Here is a 20,441-nt window from a genome sequence, read left to right as displayed (position 1 = left end):
CTGCACTGTACGTGAAAGGACAGGTTATGTTAGCTGCACTGTACATGAAAGGACAGGTTATGTTAGCCGTCCTATTGCCCTCCTCTACTATGGATAATCTCCACTGAAGAGGAGTGCATTACAGCTATGTTGAAATTAGTCATGTAATCATAAACTCATAATGATGTGCTTTTACAGTGTAAATACAGTGTAATTACAGTGAACATATCCACTCTCTGCAGTTTATAAGGCATAATACTGTGCACATTGTTGTTTCTCAACCTGATTTGATGTTGTGGACTTTAGCTGCAAGGCTCCCATTGAGGAAGTAAAAATGTTGCATCATAGTTATTCTGCTAGCCATGTCATCTTCATTCTTCATGTCTGTTCAGTGCCAAATCCGCTTTGGAGGAAGAAAGGAGATCGCCTCAGATTTAGACAGCAGGTACCAATGTGCTTTATTATTTTAAAACTGATATGATTTACTGTTGTTTTGAGTGTGAATGTGTAATGCGTGTTATGTATAATGTGCGTGTGTGTGATGTATTGTAATGCTTGTGTTTGTATCTCCCCTGCAGGGTGATCTGTTTGTGTGCCCAGTTTGAGGCTGTCCTCCAGCATGGCCTGAGGAAGAGTAAAGGACTGGCTCTCACTGCTGCTGCCATCAAGCAGGCCGCAGGATTCACCAGCAAGACTGAAGCAGGTACAGTCACATGACCTGGAAACAGATTACAGTGATATGAAGTATAAAAAAAGTTTTTCCAGGAAGTACTGGTAATCTTTATCTGCACTGAAGGGCCCATGAAGATTTTGGTCAGGTGAGAGGTGTATATATACTCTTAGTCAGACTATAAGAACTTACACAACTAAAAACTAAAAAAACACACTGAATCTGGGAATAATGTGTTCATCACTGGTTAGAGTACAATTTGTAGAAGACATCTAGCTACATTTTGACATTTTGAAGTTTGCATTTTGATTCAAGCGGATCGCAAACCTGGTAACTACTTCTCTGATAGAGTTCAGGGTGTCAAATCGGCGGGCCTGTTGTACGGACCTCTGGCAGTCAAAAAGGTTCAATTCTCGGGCCGACTTTCTTCTCTGTATACATCAATGATGTTGCTCTTGGTGCTGGTGATTCTCTGATCCACCTCTACGGAGACGACACCATATACTTCTGGCCCTCTTTGGACACTGTGTTAACTAACCTCCAGACGAGCTTGAATGCCGTGGCCTCCAACTGCTCTTAAATGCAAGTAAAACTAAATGCATGCTTTTCAATCGATCACTGCCCGCACCTGCCCGCCCGTCCAGCATCACTTCTCTGGACGGCTCTGACTTAGAACACGTGGACAACTACAAATTCCTAGGTGTCTGGTTAGACTGTAAACTCTCCTTCCAGACTCACATTAAGCATCTCCAATCCAATATTAAATCTAGAATCGGCTTCCTATTTCGCAACAAAGCATCCTTCACTCATGCTGCCAAACATACCCTTGTAAAACCATCCTACCGATCCTCAACTTCGGTGATGTCATCTATAAAATAGCCTCAAACACTCTACTCAACAAATTGGATGCAGTCTATCACAGTGCCATCCGTTTTGTCACCAAATCCCCATACACTACCCACCATTGCGACCTGTATGCTCTCGTTGGTTGGCCCTCGCTTCATACTCGTCACCAAACCCACTGGCTACAGGTTATCTACAAGTCTCTGCTAGGTAAAGCCCCGCCTTATCTCAGCTCACTGGTCACCATAGCAGCACCCACTCGTAGCACCCACTCGCTCCAGCAGGTATATCTCACTGGTCACCCCCAAAGCCAATACCTCCTTTGGTCGCCTTTCCTTCCAGTTCTCTGCTGCCAATGACTGGAACAAACTGCAAAAATCACTGAAGCTGGAGACTCATACCTCCCTCACTAGCTTTAAGCATCAGCTGTCAGAGTAGCACACAGATCACTGCACCTGTATATCAGTAGCGTGCCGTGGTTCTGGGGCCTGGGCCTTCAGTGAAGTCCTACACAGTCCCACCTGAATTAATCCACCTCTTATTACCATCATTATGATGCCATGGCTCTATACACTATACATTTAGACAGAAACGCAGTATAACCAGGTGTTGCGTCACCTTGAAATTGAAATTTTTATTCAGAGAATTGCAGGGGAAGAGTACAATACCTTTTCAGCTTCGTTGCCCTGCGTGCTTGTTCGTTGAGCTGTAGATCCACTCGGGTGTCCCCAAAAGTTTTCAAAAGCACCATTGTTTGTAAGTGCCCAGCCGTACTTTGGTGTCTCGTTGCTGCCTTGGTTAGACAACTCAGGTTTGCAAAGCCAGTGTGGCTCCAAACACCAAATCGATCACTTGCAAATAATAGGCATTCCCAGCAGTACAGTTTGCAGTGCTTCTCGGAGCCTGTCTTTGTAGCGTCGGCGTCTACCGCTCCTGACAATGTCTAACTTTTCTTGAAAAGTTTGTCTTGAGAATGGGGTTATAATTATATCCTCGACCAAATCGATATCTTCTCCTTCCGCCATTGTGGGTTGAAAAAACAGTTTAGTGGTACGCAAATTAATTTGTTGATCAATTTCAGTTTCTTAGTTGGTAATCCAATCAAATGACGTGCAGGCACTACGCCTGCTAGCTGGCTCCTGTGTAACACTGGAGCCAGCCAGCAGGCGTACAATAGCCAACTCTAAAGCTGATTGGTTGACACAAAATTTTAATTTCCATTCACTTTAAGCTACAAGTTTCCGCACTGTTGATTCTGAAGGCCTGAGGGCAGATTTTAGACCCCTGGCAACACATGATGGCTGAATATGATTGGATAAAATATCTAATATAAAGACCAGCCCTCCAAATCTCCACCTGGGGCTGGAAGCATTGCAACCAAGAGGAACGCTATGAAATGAAGAGTGTAACTCTTACTCTGGGGAATAATTTAATACATATTTGTGGGAAAATATATTTAAAAAATATATATATTCTGATGATGTTTAGGCCAGCAGAGAAGGCCTTGCTGGCCCTGACGGCCCACCACTGCTGTATATAGGTGGGCTGTTTACAGATGGGCTATCTACCTACCTCATCCCCATACTGTATTTATTTATTTATTTATCTTGCTCCTTTGCAGCCCAGTATCTCTACTTGCACATCTACCAATCCAGTGTTTAATTGCTATATTGTAATTACTTCACTACCATGGCCTATTTATTGTCTTAACTCCCTCATTTTACCTCATTTGCATTCACTGTATATAGACTTTTGTTTTCTTTTTTTCTACTGTATTATTGACTATGTTTTGTTTATTCCATGTGTAACTCTGTGTTGTTGTATGTGTCGAATTGCTATGCTTTAACTTGGCCAGGTCGCAGTTGTAAATGAGAACTTGTTCTCAACTAGCCGACCTGGTTAAATAAAGGTGAAATAAATCAAATAGAGTGTAAAGCAGCACTTTTTATGTTAATCACTTCTTGATATCACGCTGAAATCAATAGAATGGGGGCAAACATTTGCGGTGTAGGGCAGTTTAAACGAACATTATTCAAAGGCCACACGGAATAACCTATACATGTTTGGTCAGATGAGAACTTATATCTAACTTATATATAAGAAGGCTTATATCTATATTTTGGGATGGCGGGAGGCTGGAAAAAGGAACACACCACTTTTTCTGTTAGGTAACGTCAACAAATAACGACCCGCCATAGGATATAAACAGTGACAACGGTTGGCTGCTATTTAAGTGGTAATTTGACTGTAAAATCAGTGTATTGGTGTGTGGCCAGTAACTTTTATAGCGATACTGCCCCAAACTATCTGTGCCATTTGAGAAATAAATGTATAGCTGCGTTGTAAGTCCTGCGACCCCCAGTGAGTGTGACAAAAATGAACAGTACAAAACCATAGATATTGATCTGTTTTAAGCAATTGATATTGTGTTGACTATAAGCATTTTTTGAAGGATGTGTAATTCCCCCTAATTACCATGTGGCAAAACGTCAGCTTGTGTAGTGTAGTAATGCATACTGTCCAGATCATGGAAAGTAACATAATATACATTCATTCGATATGGCAAAAATAATTAAATATCTTCATTTAGGATGATAGCAAATGGAGCAAACGCTCAGATTTTTTTCAATATTCACATATATTTCTCACTAGTTTAACCATTTTAGAGATTTAAAAAATGCTCTTAATTTAACTGGGGACTCATTCATTCAACTTCCCTAGTAACAGCTTAATATTAGTAGAGTTCAAAAGCTACTTGCACTCAAACCGTGAAAAGGAATAACCAAAGGAGGCCAAGATGCTAAAATAATATACTTAATTTAATCGATGCTCGAAAGAATAGAAAAGGTAGAAGTGCAAGGTGCTATAAAAACAAGAAAAGGAGCATACCTAATATTAGCCCAGGAAACTGGAGACCTGAGAATACTTTACTCACCTCAGTAGGAGATAACGGCTGTGATGAGTGTCTCCTCTCCACGCAGGAAACAGATGCTGTAGGACGACTGAGAGAGAAACCAGGTGCAGATACTGGCTGTGAAACCAGAGGGTTATGCAACAGATTTAGTCAAAAACGACAAGAAAGAAAATTCTCTCTCTCTTTCTGAGAGCAGCCCAGCACCTGTTGTGGTTTCTTAAAAGAAGCAGTGGTAAAATTCAAACAGATAATTCTGGCTGAACAAGTTGTAAAAGAGGTGTCCGTGGACCAGATGTTGTTAGGGCTGTCAAGCGATTCAAACATTTCATTAAGTTAATCGCAGGGTTTGCTGCAATTAAACACGATTAATCGCAAATTCTGAATTTGCTCAAAGTAAACTGTAATTTAAGATATTTCATACAAAGATCATCTTTAATTTGTCTAAAGCAACGGTTAGCAACATTTGGTAAAGTGAGAAGGCACACTAACCTCAATGTCAACTAGTTTTTACATTGCATTGTTGTTTTTAGACATGTTATGTATTTAGGAAATTACAAAACTTCAAGTTTCTAGTTTTTACTTCATTGGGCCTCTCCATTAGCCCTTCCTGTCCCAGTTAACAAAGCCTTGGTGATGATGGAGAGAGAACTCTGGGACACAGCTACCATACTGAGTGTTTAATAAGTCCAGTGCTGCGGAGTGAAATAGGCTGTTGTATTACACATTGTTCTAAGGCCATATGGTAATGCTATGCTAAAGAGAGACCTCCATAGCAGTTATTCACACTAATTATCAAGAACGTGAAAACTTACAGCGAACAGACTTTCAAACTGTCTTGCAAGTTGGGTGTTATATAAAGAGTGAAAACTCTGTTGGCCAATAGGTGATGTGTTGGGTGACTATCCTCTGGGGAGTTGTTGAGGTCTTGAGGACAAACTGAGGAAAAGGAGGAATGTGTGAACATGGCTAATTAGTCAGTGGATGAATATGATGGTTTAGAACTGTGATTACTTAGACGATCTTTAAGCTTTTACTGGCTGCTCACTGACCTTTTGATCTCTGACCTTTGACATGGCCATTCAGAAGCTTCAGTTGGTAAGAAATGGCTTTAATTGTGTAGAAATGAGTTCAAATTCTCTCTGTGTTAAAGGATATAGATCTTGGGAGTAGCAAGCAGTTGACATTCACTTTCTTTTTGGTGCATCTCTCTTTCTCTTTCTCTCTCTTCTCTCTCTCAGAGCTGACGTTCTGGCTCTATGTGAAGGAGCATCTGAACCGCCATGAGCTGCAGCGGTTCTACTCCCTGAGACACATCTCCTCTGAGCTGGGCCGTGGCCGCGCCTGGCTCCGCTGTGCCCTCAACGAACACTCACTAGAACGCTACCTACACATGCTGCTCGCAGACGGCATACGCCTCGGGTGAGAGTGCGTGTCTGTTTGTATGTCTGTATTTATCTCAGGTCTGTGTGTGGGTGTGGAGTCTGGACCTTTCTTGCCAGTATATCTTATTTCTTTGTGTTTTCTAGTACTTTCTATGAAGACTGGGCGTTTATTCTGGATGAGGAGCGAGCCAGCATGCTGCCCACCATGGCTGCAGGTGAGAGCATGACTCGGATTCCTGTGGTGAAACACATTCATGTCTCTACCATTCAGAGAGCTACTTTGCAGTAAGCCATGAGTCATAGTTGAGTCACTTACTCCCTGTGTGATATGCAGTCAGTGGTGTAGTGGAGGGTGAACGCACTGTTTACTCAGCTTTTTGGTATTTTGCGTAAGCGTTTACCCACCAATACGGGAAGATGCATTGAAAGTAAAGGGAGTGTTATACTTAGTGTTATACTTATATACTTATCACCGCGACCTGCAATCTGAGTTTACCCACCTACTGTGTCTAGTGCAGTGCTGATGGATTTGGATTTATAAAGCACTTTTCCAATTCTCATGGAGCTATACATTGTTAGTTGGGGAGAACCAACTCACCTTATCCACTACCATTAGTGCTGTGTGAACGACTAGTAACTAGACCTTCTCCTCTCTCTCCACCCTTCACACAGGACTAAACTCCATCCTGTTTGCCATCAACATCGACAACACAGACCTGAACGGTGTGCCCCGGGCGGGCGGCTCCTCCTCCTCCGTGAGCCACCTCCTGAAGGAGTCCACCCAGGGCATAGGGAGCCTATGGAAGGAGTCCACCCAGGGGGTGAGCACTCTGCTCAGGGAGATCAGCACCGTCACCGCTGTGGTGCCAGGCTTCACCCCTACCCATTGCCCCGACGGATCATCAGACCCACTGCCTGTCCTGCCACGCAGCGCCTCCGCAGGTAGGGAGGAGAAATTACAATCAACTCAGACATTGAGGGGGACAGTGCATATGGACAATTATTTCTATTCAGTTCTATTCATATTATTACTCAGAGAAGGAATAATACGCCAACAAACATGGAGAGCAAACTGACGACATGTTTTCTCTCTCCAGACTCTGGCCTGAGGAAGGAGCGACGGAGGAAAAAGAAAATCACCAACATCATCTCCTTCGACGACCTGGATGGGGGAGCGGAGGATGAGGAAGAGGTGGGGGGGGGGACTGGCACCCTCAGGAAGAGCACCACTGTTCCTCAGGTCAGTCTGGAGGAGGGTATTTACCCACTGGAGTCCTCCTTCTCCCTCTCGCCTCTCCAGAACGGGCTGCCCGATCCTGGGATAGTCAGCTGGGCCGGGTCTCCTCCTTTCTCCAGAGCTCTGCCTGACACCATTATTGATAATGATGATGAGGAGGAAGAGGTATACAAGAGTAGGCCACAGCCACAGAGCCCCTTTCATAACACGGCCAACGCTGACCAGTGAGTAACCATGGAGACTAAGGATTATACATCATCTAGCACTTTCTTAATGATACAATAAGCAGGGAGAGAAACTCATAATCAAGAATTGATACAAACAGGTGTACTTTATCTGTGTTGTAACGTGTGTGTCTGTTACAGAGTGTCAACGTGGGGCGCCCTGCAGGCCATAACTGATAATGACAGTTCAGACATCCTCATTCCTGTGGCCTCCAGCCACTCCTACGCTCAGCCAGGTGAGGCTCCTCTCCTCAACAGCAGTGTTTCTCAACCCAGTCCTCTGAGCCCAACAGTCATTTCTTACATAACCACAGAATTTTGGTTATAATGTGTTGGTTCATATGTGTTCATTTTTGGGGATAGTTTCCATAGCAACAGCAGACTGGTGTTAAAAGAGAATAGTGGGCGGGGTTGCTTAGTGATAAAGCTCATGAGAAAACAGAAGTGTAAATTTACTAAGCTTTTGTAGAATACGGAAAGCATTAAACCCAGACAGATACGTCAGCATTGAGGTACTTTCTCTCTCTCTCATTGTTTTTCACTTTCATTTTGTTTCAGTCGGCTCAGTGAAAGATACGGTTGCATTTCCTGTACAGACAGATTCCACAGGTCCAGTCAGCGACTACGAGACGACCAGATGCCAGCTACAGTTCAAGTAAGTTGTCAGTCCATTTTATATAAGCATCATCTTAACAAGGGTGGGAGGAAAACTGCACTCAGATCAATAATTTTGAGTTCAAAGCTCATCACTAAGCTAAGGACCCTGGGACTAAACACCTCCCTCTGCAACTGGATCCTGGACTTCCTGATGGGCCGCCCCCTGGTGGTAAGGGTAGGTAACACCATATCCGCCACGCTGATCCTCAACACGGGGTCCCCTCAGGGGTGCGTGCCCAGTCCCCTCCTGTACACTCTGTTCACTAACTGCACGGCCAGGCACGACTCCAACACCATCATTAAGTTTGCAGATGACACAACACTGATAGGTCTGATCACCGACAACAACGAGACAGCCTATAGAGAGGAGGTCAGAGACCTGGCCGTGTGGTGCGAGGACAAGAACCTCTCCCTCAACATGATCAAGACAAAGGAGATGATTGTGGACTAAAGGAAAAGGAGGACCGAGCACGCCCCCATTCTCATCGATGGGGCTGTAGTGGAGCAGGTTGAGAACTTCAAATTCCTTGGCGTCCACATCACCAACAAACTTACATGGTCCAAGCACACCAAGACAGTCGTGAAGAGAGCATGACAAAACCTATTCCGCCTCAGGAGATTTAAAATATTTGACATGGGTCCTCAGATCCTCAAAAGGTTTTACAGCTACACAATCGAGAGCATGGTTGCATCACTGTCTGGTATGGCAACTGCTCGGGTTGGGTAGTGCGTACGGCCCTGTACATCACCATCACCAGTACATCACCGGGGCCAAGCTTCCTGCCATTCAGGACCTCTGTACCAGGCGGTGTCAGAAGAAGGCCCTAAAAATTGTCTAAGACTCCAGCCACCTAGTCATAGACTGTTCTCTCTACTACAGCATGGCAAGCGGTTCTGGAGCGCCAAGCCTAGGTCCAAGAGGCTTTGAAACAGCTTCTATCCCCAAGCCATAAGACACCTGAACATCTGATCAACTGGCTACCCAGACTATTTGCATTGCCCCCACACTCCTCCCCACTCTGCTACACTGCTGCTACTCTCTGTTATTATCTGTGCATTGTCACTTTAATAACTCTACCTACATGTACATATTACCTCAATTACCTCAACTAACCGGTGCCTCGCTATTGTTATTTTACTGCTTCTCTTGAATTATTTGTTACTTTTATTTTTGGGGGGTCTTTTCTTAAAACTGCATTGTTGGTTAAGGGCTTGTAAGTAAGCATTTCACTGTAAGGTCTACACCTGTTGTATTTGGCGCATGTGACAAATAACATTTGATTTGAGTTGTTGGATGGAGATGTATACGTAACCTCTCTCTGTCTGGTGTTACAGCTTGGAGCCCAGCCCGCCGGTCCAGAATGCACCTCTCTCCAGTGTACTGTCCAGTGCCACCCCTGGTCTACCAGAGTCAATGACAGTGGGTGTGTGTGGTATACTGTACATGTGTTTGGTAATAAGAAGGGAATCCTGTATGATGATAATTTGGGCTGTAGGTAGCCTAGTGGTTACAGCGTTGGACTAGTAAAATCGAATCCCCGAGCTGACAAGGTAAAAATCTGTTGTTCTGCCCCTGAACAAGGCAGTTAATCCACTGTTCCTAGGCTGTCATTGAAAATAAGAATTTGTCCTTAACTGACTTGTCTAGTTAAATAAAGGTAAAAAAAGAAGAATAATCTCTTATTCAACCAGGTGATGGCACTGCTGAGTCAGTGTGCCTCTGTACTCTTAACGGCAGCCTACAGTTTACTGTAACAAAGGATGATATGAGTGAAACAGAATGGTACACTCAGAAAAGCATGTCTTACTTGATAGATTTCATTTCTGTAAACAACACACACCATTAATTGACATTTTGTCCGCTCTACTGTCTTTCAAAACTTCCTGGAATGTAAAATGCCCTGATCCAGTCAACAGTTTACACACTGTCTCTGTTTTCCACTCCAGAACGTGATTTGCGTAATTTCCTAAAGCCTAGCAGAGGGTAGCTCGGCTGATGCTCATATTGATGCTGTTTCCTGTGTGTGGAACACACTAAGCCTGTAATGTGAGTTAGGGCAGGGGATCTGAGTGGGGCGGCACATCTAGACCCACAGGCACATCTATGGTCATGACTCACGTCTATAGTCGAACACTCACAGATTAGGGGATCTCAAAAGAAGAGAGCTGTGTGTGTGTATTTGTGTTTGTGTGCTTTTGTGTTTGTGTGTACAGATAGAGAACATTGTGTGCAGTAAAAAAACAAAAAACATAATGGAGTCTGCCGTTTAACTGGATCTGTAATGGGAACCATTGTCCAATTCCATACACTGCCTGCATCACACACAAACCCACATACGCACAAGCACACACACACAGTTGTAGTGCAACAGAGGGGCGCCTCTCTATAAAGCTCCTTAATGGATTGCCAGTGCAAGCTTCCTGTGGTGAACGCATGGTTGTTGTAAATGTCACACCTATTTCTGGAGCACTGATGTGGAATTGGGAGCTCCAGATATAATGGGGCTCTCCTCTACCTTCTTCTTCATCATCCTCCTCTTCACCTCCTCAACCAGGCACTTTGGGTTGTAAACCTACTTTTTGAAATGCGTCTGGGGCCAAAACGAGCTCCACTTCTTTGCGCTTCCCTGCTGTTAATGTAGCCAAGAGCTGATCTGCATTATTCATTTGCTTTTAATTGAGTAAATACTTTGGTATTCATAAGGCTGCCGTATCTTGGCCCTTTTTCCATAGACCTACTTCTCTCAGTGCAGTGCTATATATTAGCCTATATCCATCATGTGAATAGAGAGCTGTGCTGTGACTCTATGGTGCTAAAGTGTGTTTGTATCTGGGCAAAGGTAGTATATTAGTAGCCTGGCTGGTCCCATGCTCTATGTTCTGGAGCTAACTTGTGTGTAGTCATGACAACGACAGAGGAGTTGGCTACAGGCAGCACAGTACAGTATGGAACCAGGTTAGTATTTAGGTATCAGTCAGCTCCGCTAATGATGAGACTTAAATATGAGCCGAGCAAAAGAAATGTGAACAGTTAACACTTGTACAGAGATATATATCAATTTGTTTGGGTCTGTGTTTTGTTTGTCTCAGTGTTGTTAACGGTCTCTGTACTCTGTCCACAGTGGAGCTCCGCCAGGCCATAGTGGCCATGATGAACAGGAAGGATGAGCTGGATGAACTGAACATGTGAGATCCTCTCTGCTAATGTTGGTGGGATGAGTTGATCTTTGATGTGAAAAATCAAGGGGAATTAAGAGCTATGTACAGTGCCTTGCGAAAGTATTCGGCCCCCTTGAACTGAAAACTGCTGTTCACAAATGCTCTCCATCCAACCTCACTGAGCTCGAGCTGTTTTGCAAGGAGGAATGGGAAAAAATTTCAGTCTCTCGATGTACAAAACTGATAGAGACATACCCCAAGCGACTTACAGCTGTAATCGGCAGCAAAAGGTGGCGCTACAAAGTATTAACTTAAGGGGGCTGAATAATTTTGCACGCCCATTTTTTAAGTTTTTGATTTGTTAAAAAAGTTTGAAATATCCTATAAATGTCGTTCCACTTCATTATTGTGTCTCACTTGTTGTTGATTCTTCACAAAAAATACAGTTTTATATCTTTTTGTTTGAAGCCTGAAATGTGGCAAAAGGTCGCAAAGTTCAAGGGGGCCGAATACTTTCACAAGGCACTGTATGTATGTGATTTTTCTGTGAGTTGTGAGCAGACTGTGTATGCCAGTGTTCTGTGTGTGTGTGTGTGACTGTATGCTAACAGTATTGTGCTGTTGTGTCCTCCGGGGCTCCAGGTCCCTGCGCAGCCTGCTGGATGGGGAGATGGAGCACTCTGCTGGGCTGAGACAGGAGACAGACGCCTTGAGGAGACGCCTGGATGAGCTGGAGGAGAGACACACAGCCAAGGTCCAGGCTCTGGGCAGGTGGGTACCAGATCGCTGGTGGTTGTTGTTCCCAGTGGCAGCTTCCCATGGCTACAGTAGGAATATTGGTGGTTAGAGACAGACAAACCCACACTCACTGGAAACAGTCTTTAGAAATTCAATATGTGTATTTTTAAGTGTTGAGTATGCTGCAATGTGCACTTTTTACATTTGAGTGGTTTAGTCTTTCCACTCCTCTACGCCTTCAAGACAAACTGGAAACTCCAGCCACTCAAACTCAAGTGCTATCCTCCACCCAAATCTGGCCTGATCTGATCAATAGTAGCTAAAAATACTGGCGCTGGTAAGTAAGCCCTCCCTGTGTTTGTGTCTAACAAAGCCCAGTGGACATGAGCTGGGCTGAGCTGCTCTCATAGAGGTACCCATATTGATTCAGCACAGTGAGAGGAGTGGGTACTGGACTGGTTAAGACGTGGGCCACACACTGACTGAGGCAGTGCTTCTGACGTGCATTCTGAAAGTATTCATAGCCCTTGACCTTTTCCACATGTTGTTACATTACAGCCTCATTCTAAAATGCAACAAAAAAAATCCTCATCAATCTACCCACAATACCCCATAATGAGAAAATACAAAATAAAAAAAATATTTACATAAGTATTCAGACCCTTTGCTATGAGACTCGCAATTGAGCTCAGGTGCTTCCTGTTTCCATTGATCATCCTTGAGATGTTTCTACAACTTGATTGGAGTCCACCTGTGGTAAATTCAATTGATTGGACATGAAAGCCACACACCTGTCTATATAAGGTCCCACAGTTGACAGTACATGTCAGAGCAAAAACCAAGCCAAGAGGTCGAAGGAATTGTCCGTAGAGCTCCGAGACAGGACTGTCGAGGCACAGATCTGGGGATGGGTACCAAAACATTTCTGCAGCATTGAAGGTCCTCAAGATCACACTGACCTGAGCAATCGGGGGAGAAGGGCCTTGGTCAAGGAGGTGACCAAGAACCCGATGGTCACTCTTACAGAGCTCTAGAGTTCCTCTGTGGAGATGGGAGAACCTTCCAGAAGGACAACCATCTCTGCAGCACTCCACCAATCAGGCCTTTATGGTAGAGTGGCCAGACAGAAGCCACTCAGTAAAAGGCACATGACAGCCCACTTGGAGTTTGACAAAAGGCACCTAAAGACTCAGACCATGAGAAACAAGATTTTCTGGTCTGATGAAACCAAGATGGAACTCTTTGGCCTGAATGCTAAGCGTCACATCTGGAGGAAACCTGGCACCATCCCTTCGGTGAAGCATGTTGGTGGTGGCAGCATCATGCTGTGTGGATGTTTTTCAGCGGCAGGGACTGGGAGACTAGTCTGGATCGAGGGAAAGATGAACGGAGCAAAGTACAGAGAAACCCTTGATGAAAACCTGCTCCAGAGCGCTCAGGACCTCAGACTGGACACCTTCCAACAGGACAACCACCCTAAGCGCACAGCCAAGACAATGCAGGAGTGGCTTCGGGACAAGTCTCTGAATGTCCGTCAGTGTCCCAGTCGGAGCCCAGACTTGAACCTGATCTAACATCTCTGGATGGACGCTCCCCATCCAACCTGACAGAGCTTGAGAGGATCTGCAGAGAAGAATGGGAGAAACTCCCCAAATACAGGTGTGCCAAGCTTGTAGCATCATACCCAAGACGACATAAGGCTGTCATCGCTGTGAAAGGTGCTTCAACAAAGTACTGAGTAAAAGGTCTGAATGCTTATGTAAATGTAATACTTCAGTTTAGTATTTTTTTTATAAATGTGCAAACATTTCTAAAAACCTCATTTTTGCTTTGTCATTATGGGCTATTGTGTGTAGATTGATGAGGGGGAAAAACGATTTAATAAATGTTAGAATAAGGCTGTATCGTAACAAAATGTGGAGAAAGTCAAGGGGTCTGCATACTTTCTGAATGTACGGTATGTAACACTGACTGACTGAGGCACATGTTTGCACGCACGGACACATACACACATGCAGGAAATCCTATTCCCTACCAGCATGGAGCTCCGGCCAGTCTCCCAGTGACGTTAGCAGAGCAGAAACTAGAACTCACACAGGCTGGCGGGTAGGCAGGCAGCCAGGAGAGAGGGGGCCTGGCCAAGGAGAAAGTGGTCCTCCTCTCTGTTTGGTGGGTGGTTAGAAGAAACCCACTGAGAGAAGACTAAAGAGATCGTGAGTTTTTCTTATTGTCATTCAGCGTTTCCTGAAGGTTGTTGGGAATGGGGTATTTTGATGTACTGTAAAGACCACACCTAAGGTTTGGGCAGTTTTACTGTAGTTGTTGAGATCATTTTAGTTTTGCTGCTTTGTGAAGTCAATTATCCAGCTGTCTCAAGGGGCTACTGTACAGTTGAAGTTTTCCCACTTTGAACAATCTTCTACTGTACACTGTCTGCCTAACTTTACTGTGCTGTGGGCATTGAGGAAGAATGTTTATGAAAGGAAAACCAAAGTACATGTTTGAAGCATTGTTTGCAGAGCATATAAATACGTGGTTCTCAAACATCTCAGTGAATCCCCTGAACTAAGTCACCTGATTCATCTAGTCAAGTGCTTGATGATTAGTTGACCATTTGTATCAGGTGTGCTATCTGTGGAATCGTTAAAATACATTGAACGAGAGGTTTGAGAACCCCTGCTCTAAATTGCTCTTAGTCTTAAACATCCTTTTATTTTGGCTTTGTTTTGTTTTATCCTCTGAGTGTATTACTGTAATGTTTTCTCTAACTGGAGCAGCTTTATAGCATACGTTTTTTTTATTTTTTAAACTGTCCAATCCAAATAAAACCTCTATCCCAGAAGCCCTCAGTAGAGGTCACAGGAAGTTGTGTTGCATCTCTTCCTGCCTCTCACTCTCTCTGATATCTGGGCTTTTCCTCACCCCGTCTGAGACTCACTCCACTGATCCAATTTCACTAATGGGTTTAGAGAGCGTCCATTTAGACAGAGAGCTTTTTGGGCGGAATACCCTCCATGTTAAACGCCCTCAACGACACGTGCCAGTTGTATAATACACAGGAAGGTGAGTGCTGTAGGATGCCTTTGAAACTTTCAGGGACACTTGCACCGTAATGTACAATGATGAACCCATATAAAAATGACTGTCTGCGACATATTCTACAGTTCCAGGGAATTGAATTTGGTCAGATACTGTGGATTTGGGTGGGGTTTGTGTAATAACACAGCCTCTACATTATCCTCATAGGATGTTCTCTACGTTGTATTTTCTTTTATATTACATTACAGTACAACAGACAGTGATAAACTACATAGACCCATACGGCCTGTAGGTTGCTGTTATTATATAGATAAACCTGTCTGTCAATATGGAATTTCTCTCTGTTTCTACCTCTGGTTCTGTGTCTTTAGTTGCATCATTGTATCTCTACCTCTAGATGTAGAGGAGATGCGTGTTTCAGTCCAGTTCCTCAGGCGTCGGGTTCCTGAGCGAGCCATTTATAGTTTATATATCCTGCAGTACACATCCTGCAGTCAGCCTCTATCTCTCCAATGTAACATTAGACATGTACAGGAGGCGTGTGTGTGTGGGCTTACACACACAAAGCGGACCTGTGTGTATGTGAGACGGGCTTACATGAGTTAAAGCCAACCTGTGTGTTTGTGTGTGACTGTTAACCTGCCTATGACTCAGCAAGAGGGAACATTCTGAGAGATCGATGAGACGCACCTGAGCCGTGGAATCCCCTCCCTCGCCTCCGGAATGCCAGACCATTTATTACCTTTAATTAAATGGCAGCGGAATTGTGTCTCGGCTCGCCGACTCTGATAACAACGGCCCAATCGTCCCTCCGAGAGCTCGTCAGCCGGCTTTCAGAGATCTCCCATCCCAAGTGTCCTTTGTAGGGGTAAAATGGGATGCGATAAGCAGGGTACAAAGAGCAGGGGAGGAAGGCAGGTAGTTATTATTTACAGCACTGTAATTCTCTTAGATTCTGATTGATTTCCCCTCAAACCAACAGTAATCATCCGCACAGGCCCTGTAAGAACATATACCACTACACACCTTTTCTGAACATACACACACTTGCACCACCCTTGTGCACAGTCTCCAGTGACAGTAAGGAATCACAGAAAACCTTTAGGGCTGCATGTATAATCCAGCTCCAGAGATGGGCTGGGATTTACAAGGCTGTAAACCCGCCACAGACACAGAAACCAACACAGTTACTGTTCCTGTCTGTGTACTGTTCCAGTCTGCTGCTCTCTCTGTATGGGCCTAGGCCTTGATTCTCTGTGTGTGTGTGTCTGCAGGGAGAACGAGGTCCTCAAGGTCCAGCTGAAGAAATACGTGGGAGCTGTCCAGATGCTGAAGAGAGAGGGGAGCCAAGGAAACGACACTGGTAAGACCACACACGCACTCTATCTCAACACTATCCAGGCGGTATCATAACCGGCCGTGATTGGGAGTCCCATCGTCATCCGGGTTATGGTTTGGCCGGGGTAGGCCGTCATTGTAAATAAGAATTTTTTTCTTAACTGACTTGCCTAGTTAAATAAAGTTGAAATAAAATAAATAAATGTATCTAAACAGGGCAGGAGAAATATCTTCTCTTTTGCCTGACAAGGTCAGTGTTGCGTCACCACTCAAGGACGTCAGTGGATAATAAGCCTGGTTTGAGATATGCCTCTGTGATACGTAATTCGTTTCCCTCCTTTTGTTACTTAGTCATTTTTGGGAATTTGGATAAAAGTGACTTTCTCTCATGTTGCCTGGGGATAAATCCACGCTGTGCAAAGGGTACAGAGATAAGACTGTTATATCAAAGGGAAACAAAATCAACATGGCAGATTATGTAGGGAGACAGAATGCCTAATGACATTTTGGGAGGAGAGACGGTGGTTATCAGTACTTTTCTCGGGTCCTGTCGACACTGGTATCTCTGGTATCTCCCTTCTACAGAGACAGGGATTCTCCTCAGGCACTGTGTGGGACACCCGTAAGGCACAAGGATGCCTAGGATATCGGCCAATTTAAAACGTGACTTGTGTTTTGAGAATTGTGATGTAATATGCTTGTGGATGTTCAGCATTGTTGGGTTGTTTTTTAAGTGTTTCATATCAGGATCATTGCTTTTGTGTAAGTATCAAATATATAAATAATTTTTATATTTGTTGAAATAAATCATGTTTTTTGAAAAAGTTGAAAAAGGTGACTTGACTTCTGCCACTAGTAAAGGGGAAACATGCACACAATGGTTAGAAAAATATCCCAGACACACAGCATCTCATCTCTCAGGTCTCAGCAATTATGTAGTGGTCAGACTCGTCAAATCTCCAACATGGATGTTTGTCTAAAGTGACACGAGGAGCAATGGTCTGGGACACTGACAATGTGTAATAATGAATTGGCTTCCGGAAGGCTGTAGAATCCTGACTGAGGTTTCTTTTCGACACTAATCAAGGGCCGCTGCCTGATGAATTACCCACAATCCTCCTCAGCCTTTCATGGTCCCCAGTGGAGTCTGGCCCAACAGTGTACATAGTGATGCTCTTGATATAAATATCCCAATTTGGCTTTTCCCTTGTTCTCTTTCGCTTTCTTCTCTCTCGTTCTCTCTCTCTCTCAAATCAAATTAATTTTCAGCAGATGTCACAAAGTGCTATACAGAAAACCCCAGCCTTAAACCCCAACCAGCAAGCAATGCAGATGTAGAAGCACGGTGGCTAGGAAAAACTCCCTAGAAAGGTAGGAACCTAGCAAGTAACCTAGAGAGGAATCAGGTTCTGAGGGGTGGCCAGTCCTCTTCTGGCTGTGCTAGTTGGAGATTATAAGAGTACATGGCCATTAAGGCCAGATTGTTCTTTAAGATGTTCAAACGTTCATAGATAACCAGCAGGTTCAAATAGTAATCACTGATTGTAGAGGGTGCAACAGGTCAGTACCTCAGTAGTAAATGTCTGTTGGCTTTTCATAGCCGAGCTTTCAGAGATCGAGATAGCAGGTGCGGTAGAGAGAGAGAGTCGAAAACAGCAGGTCCGGGACAAGTTAGCACGTCCGGTGAACAGGTAAGGGTTCCATAGCCGCAGGCAGAACAGTTAAAACTGAAGCAGTAGCACGACCAGACTGGGGACAGCCAGGAGTCATCAGGCCAGGTAGTCCTGAAGCATGGTCCTAGGGCTCAGGTCCTCTGAGAGGGGAGGACCTCGCTCTCGTTCTCCATCTCTGTAGAAGTGTAGAACACAGGCATACTGAATTCCCTTTTGCGTATAAGTCAAAATAATTTCCCCCCTGCATCCCTTCTGTCTCTATTGCTAATGATGTGCCATACTCCATCAGGCTTTGGTGTTGAGTTACAGTTGAAAGAGTTGAGGGGAAACAATGAAATTGATGCACAAGAGCTACAATACAGGCTTTGTTTCATGTCCTGTCAACACTGTTCACCTGATCATCGCGCAGCCTTTTGAAACTCCTCTAATGATGCAGCTCAATCCAGATGTCATCTTTTGAACCCAGCTCAGGCAGAGACAGGCTACTGACAACCCATCTGAAACAGCTTTCCTCTCGTTAAACTCGACGCTGTTTTCTCTTCCCTCCTCCTGACGTCTCGTCTATCCACGTTTGTTTGGATTCTCCCCAGCTGTCGCCGTAGATTGTGTGTGTCACGGTGTCTGTATGTTATTGCTGTGTGACTGACTGACTGACAGCGGCGTGAAGGGAAGGCATGCCACATTGTTCCCATGTGGCGTGTATCATTATTTGTGGTTATGGGATGAGACCGATTGTATGGGATGTAATACGTTGCATTGGCTCACTCTGTGTGCATTAATAGTGTTTAACATAATTTTTTAATGACTGCCTCATTTCTGTGCCCCACACATACAATTATCGGTAAGGTCTCTGTCGAGCAGTGAATTTCAAACACAAATTCAACCACAAAGACCAGGGAGTGTTTTCCAGTGGCTTGCAAAGAAGGACACCTATTAGTAGAAAAAAAGCAGGCGTTGAATATCCCTTTAAGCATGGTAAAGCTCTTAATTAACTCTTTGGATTGTGTATCAATACAACCAGTACCTACAAGGATACAGGTGTCCTTTCTAAGTCAGTTGCCGGAGAGGAAGGAAACCGCTCAGGGATTTCACCATGAGGCCAATGGTGACTTTAAAACAGTTAATGGCTGTGATAGGAGAAAACTGAGGATGGATCCACAACATTGTAGTTACTCCACAATACTAACCTAATTGACAGAGTGAAAAGAAGGAAGCCTGTACAGAATACAAAATACAAATATTCCAAAACATGCATCCTGTTTGCAACAAGGCACTTAAGTAATACTGCAAAAAAAATACAACGTGTAATGTTTGGGGCAAATCCGATACAACACATTACTGAGTACCACTCTCAATATTTTCAATTATAGTGGTGGCTGCATCATGTTATGGGTATGCTTGTGATCTGGGGAGTTTTTCAGGATAACAAATACATGTAAGGGAGCTAAGCACAGGCAAAATCCTAAAGGAAAACCTGCTTCAGTCTGCTTTCCACCAGACACTGGAAGATGAATTTACCTTTCAGCAGGACAATAACATAAAACACATTGTCAAATCTACACTGGAGTTGCTTACCAAGAAGACAGTGAGTAGCTTGAAAATCTATGGCAAGACCTGATTTTGTTTAGCAATGATCAACAACAAATTTGACAGAGCTAGAAGAGTTTTGAAAAGAATAATGGGCAAATGTTGCACAATCCAGGTGTGGAAAGCTCTTAGAGACTAACCCAGAAAGTCTCAAATCTGTAATTGCTGCCAAATGAGGTTCTAACATATATTGACTTAGGGGGTTGCATAGTTATCTAATCAAGGTATGAGTATTTTATTATTCCAGATGTTTTACTTTCTGAGGACACTGTACTTCCATTTCCGAGCATGCAATACATATGAACATTTTCTATACGGAATGTTTAGCTAAACTCGCTGTAGGCTTGAGATATGCATCAATTTATCAGTGGTTCCCCATATTTCAAGTATCAAATCCAATGAAGTAAGCGAAATCCGAGTACGAATAAACCAATGAAACACTGGCCACAGAGGCATGATATAAGGGTCAACTTTCTCTGTCCCAAGTTCAGGATTCAACCTTCTTCATTTCATCTTTGTGATTCTCTCCTTCCAGTATCTGTTTACATTTAAGGTATTAATCTCAAATGCATATTATTTCTTCTTCTCCTAAATTAGATTTAGGCGCTCTCTGACCCCTGCTAGATTCATCTGTGCTGGAGCGTCTCACTTCATACGCTTTAATACCTCCATTTATAAGAAGCCCTCGACAGGCGGGATTAATCTCAGTTCAGAAAACCGATTACGACGGCAGTTAAAAACGAATCAACACACAAAGTGATGTTGCTTCTCATGCTCCTTTGACAGACAGACAAGCTACTTAATGAAGGAAGCAACCAGTAGCATTTTTCACCTACGTGACTCAGGCCGCCAGAGATATGTTACTAATTCATTACACACACACACACACACACACACACACACTGCCATATCTATCAGACCTTCCACGCCGAAGGGTCATTGGTGTGTGTGTGTGTGTGCGCCCGCACGTGTGTAATGGTGTTTATTGTGTTTGTGTTGAC

General features: G+C 44.0%; 1 protein-coding gene across 2 annotated transcripts in view; it reads left to right on the top strand.

Moving 5' to 3' along the window:
* The window catches only part of snx29 (sorting nexin 29), a 120,484-nt gene that overhangs the window by 2,964 nt on the left and 97,079 nt on the right, over positions 1 to 20,441 (top strand). For both annotated transcript variants that reach the window (XR_010452860.1, XM_064950522.1), the window contains exons 3-14: positions 372 to 424; positions 558 to 682; positions 5,645 to 5,825; positions 5,933 to 6,003; positions 6,461 to 6,730; positions 6,886 to 7,249; positions 7,391 to 7,485; positions 7,808 to 7,904; positions 9,242 to 9,330; positions 11,029 to 11,092; positions 11,708 to 11,836; positions 16,117 to 16,205. Coding sequence is in view for 1 of the 2 variants with exons in the window: in XM_064950522.1 (XP_064806594.1) it covers positions 372 to 424; positions 558 to 682; positions 5,645 to 5,825; positions 5,933 to 6,003; positions 6,461 to 6,730; positions 6,886 to 7,249; positions 7,391 to 7,485; positions 7,808 to 7,904; positions 9,242 to 9,330; positions 11,029 to 11,092; positions 11,708 to 11,836; positions 16,117 to 16,205 (1,627 nt within the window). In the remaining variant the exon portion in view is untranslated. The remainder of the gene's footprint in view (positions 1 to 371; positions 425 to 557; positions 683 to 5,644; positions 5,826 to 5,932; positions 6,004 to 6,460; positions 6,731 to 6,885; positions 7,250 to 7,390; positions 7,486 to 7,807; positions 7,905 to 9,241; positions 9,331 to 11,028; positions 11,093 to 11,707; positions 11,837 to 16,116; positions 16,206 to 20,441) is intronic.

The sequence above is a fragment of the Oncorhynchus masou genome, chromosome 31, assembly GCF_036934945.1.
Source record: "Oncorhynchus masou masou isolate Uvic2021 chromosome 31, UVic_Omas_1.1, whole genome shotgun sequence".
Classification (NCBI taxonomy): Eukaryota; Metazoa; Chordata; class Actinopteri; order Salmoniformes; family Salmonidae; genus Oncorhynchus; species Oncorhynchus masou.
Note: the sequence above shows the minus strand (reverse complement) of the source record. Positions and strands in the feature narration are given on the sequence as shown.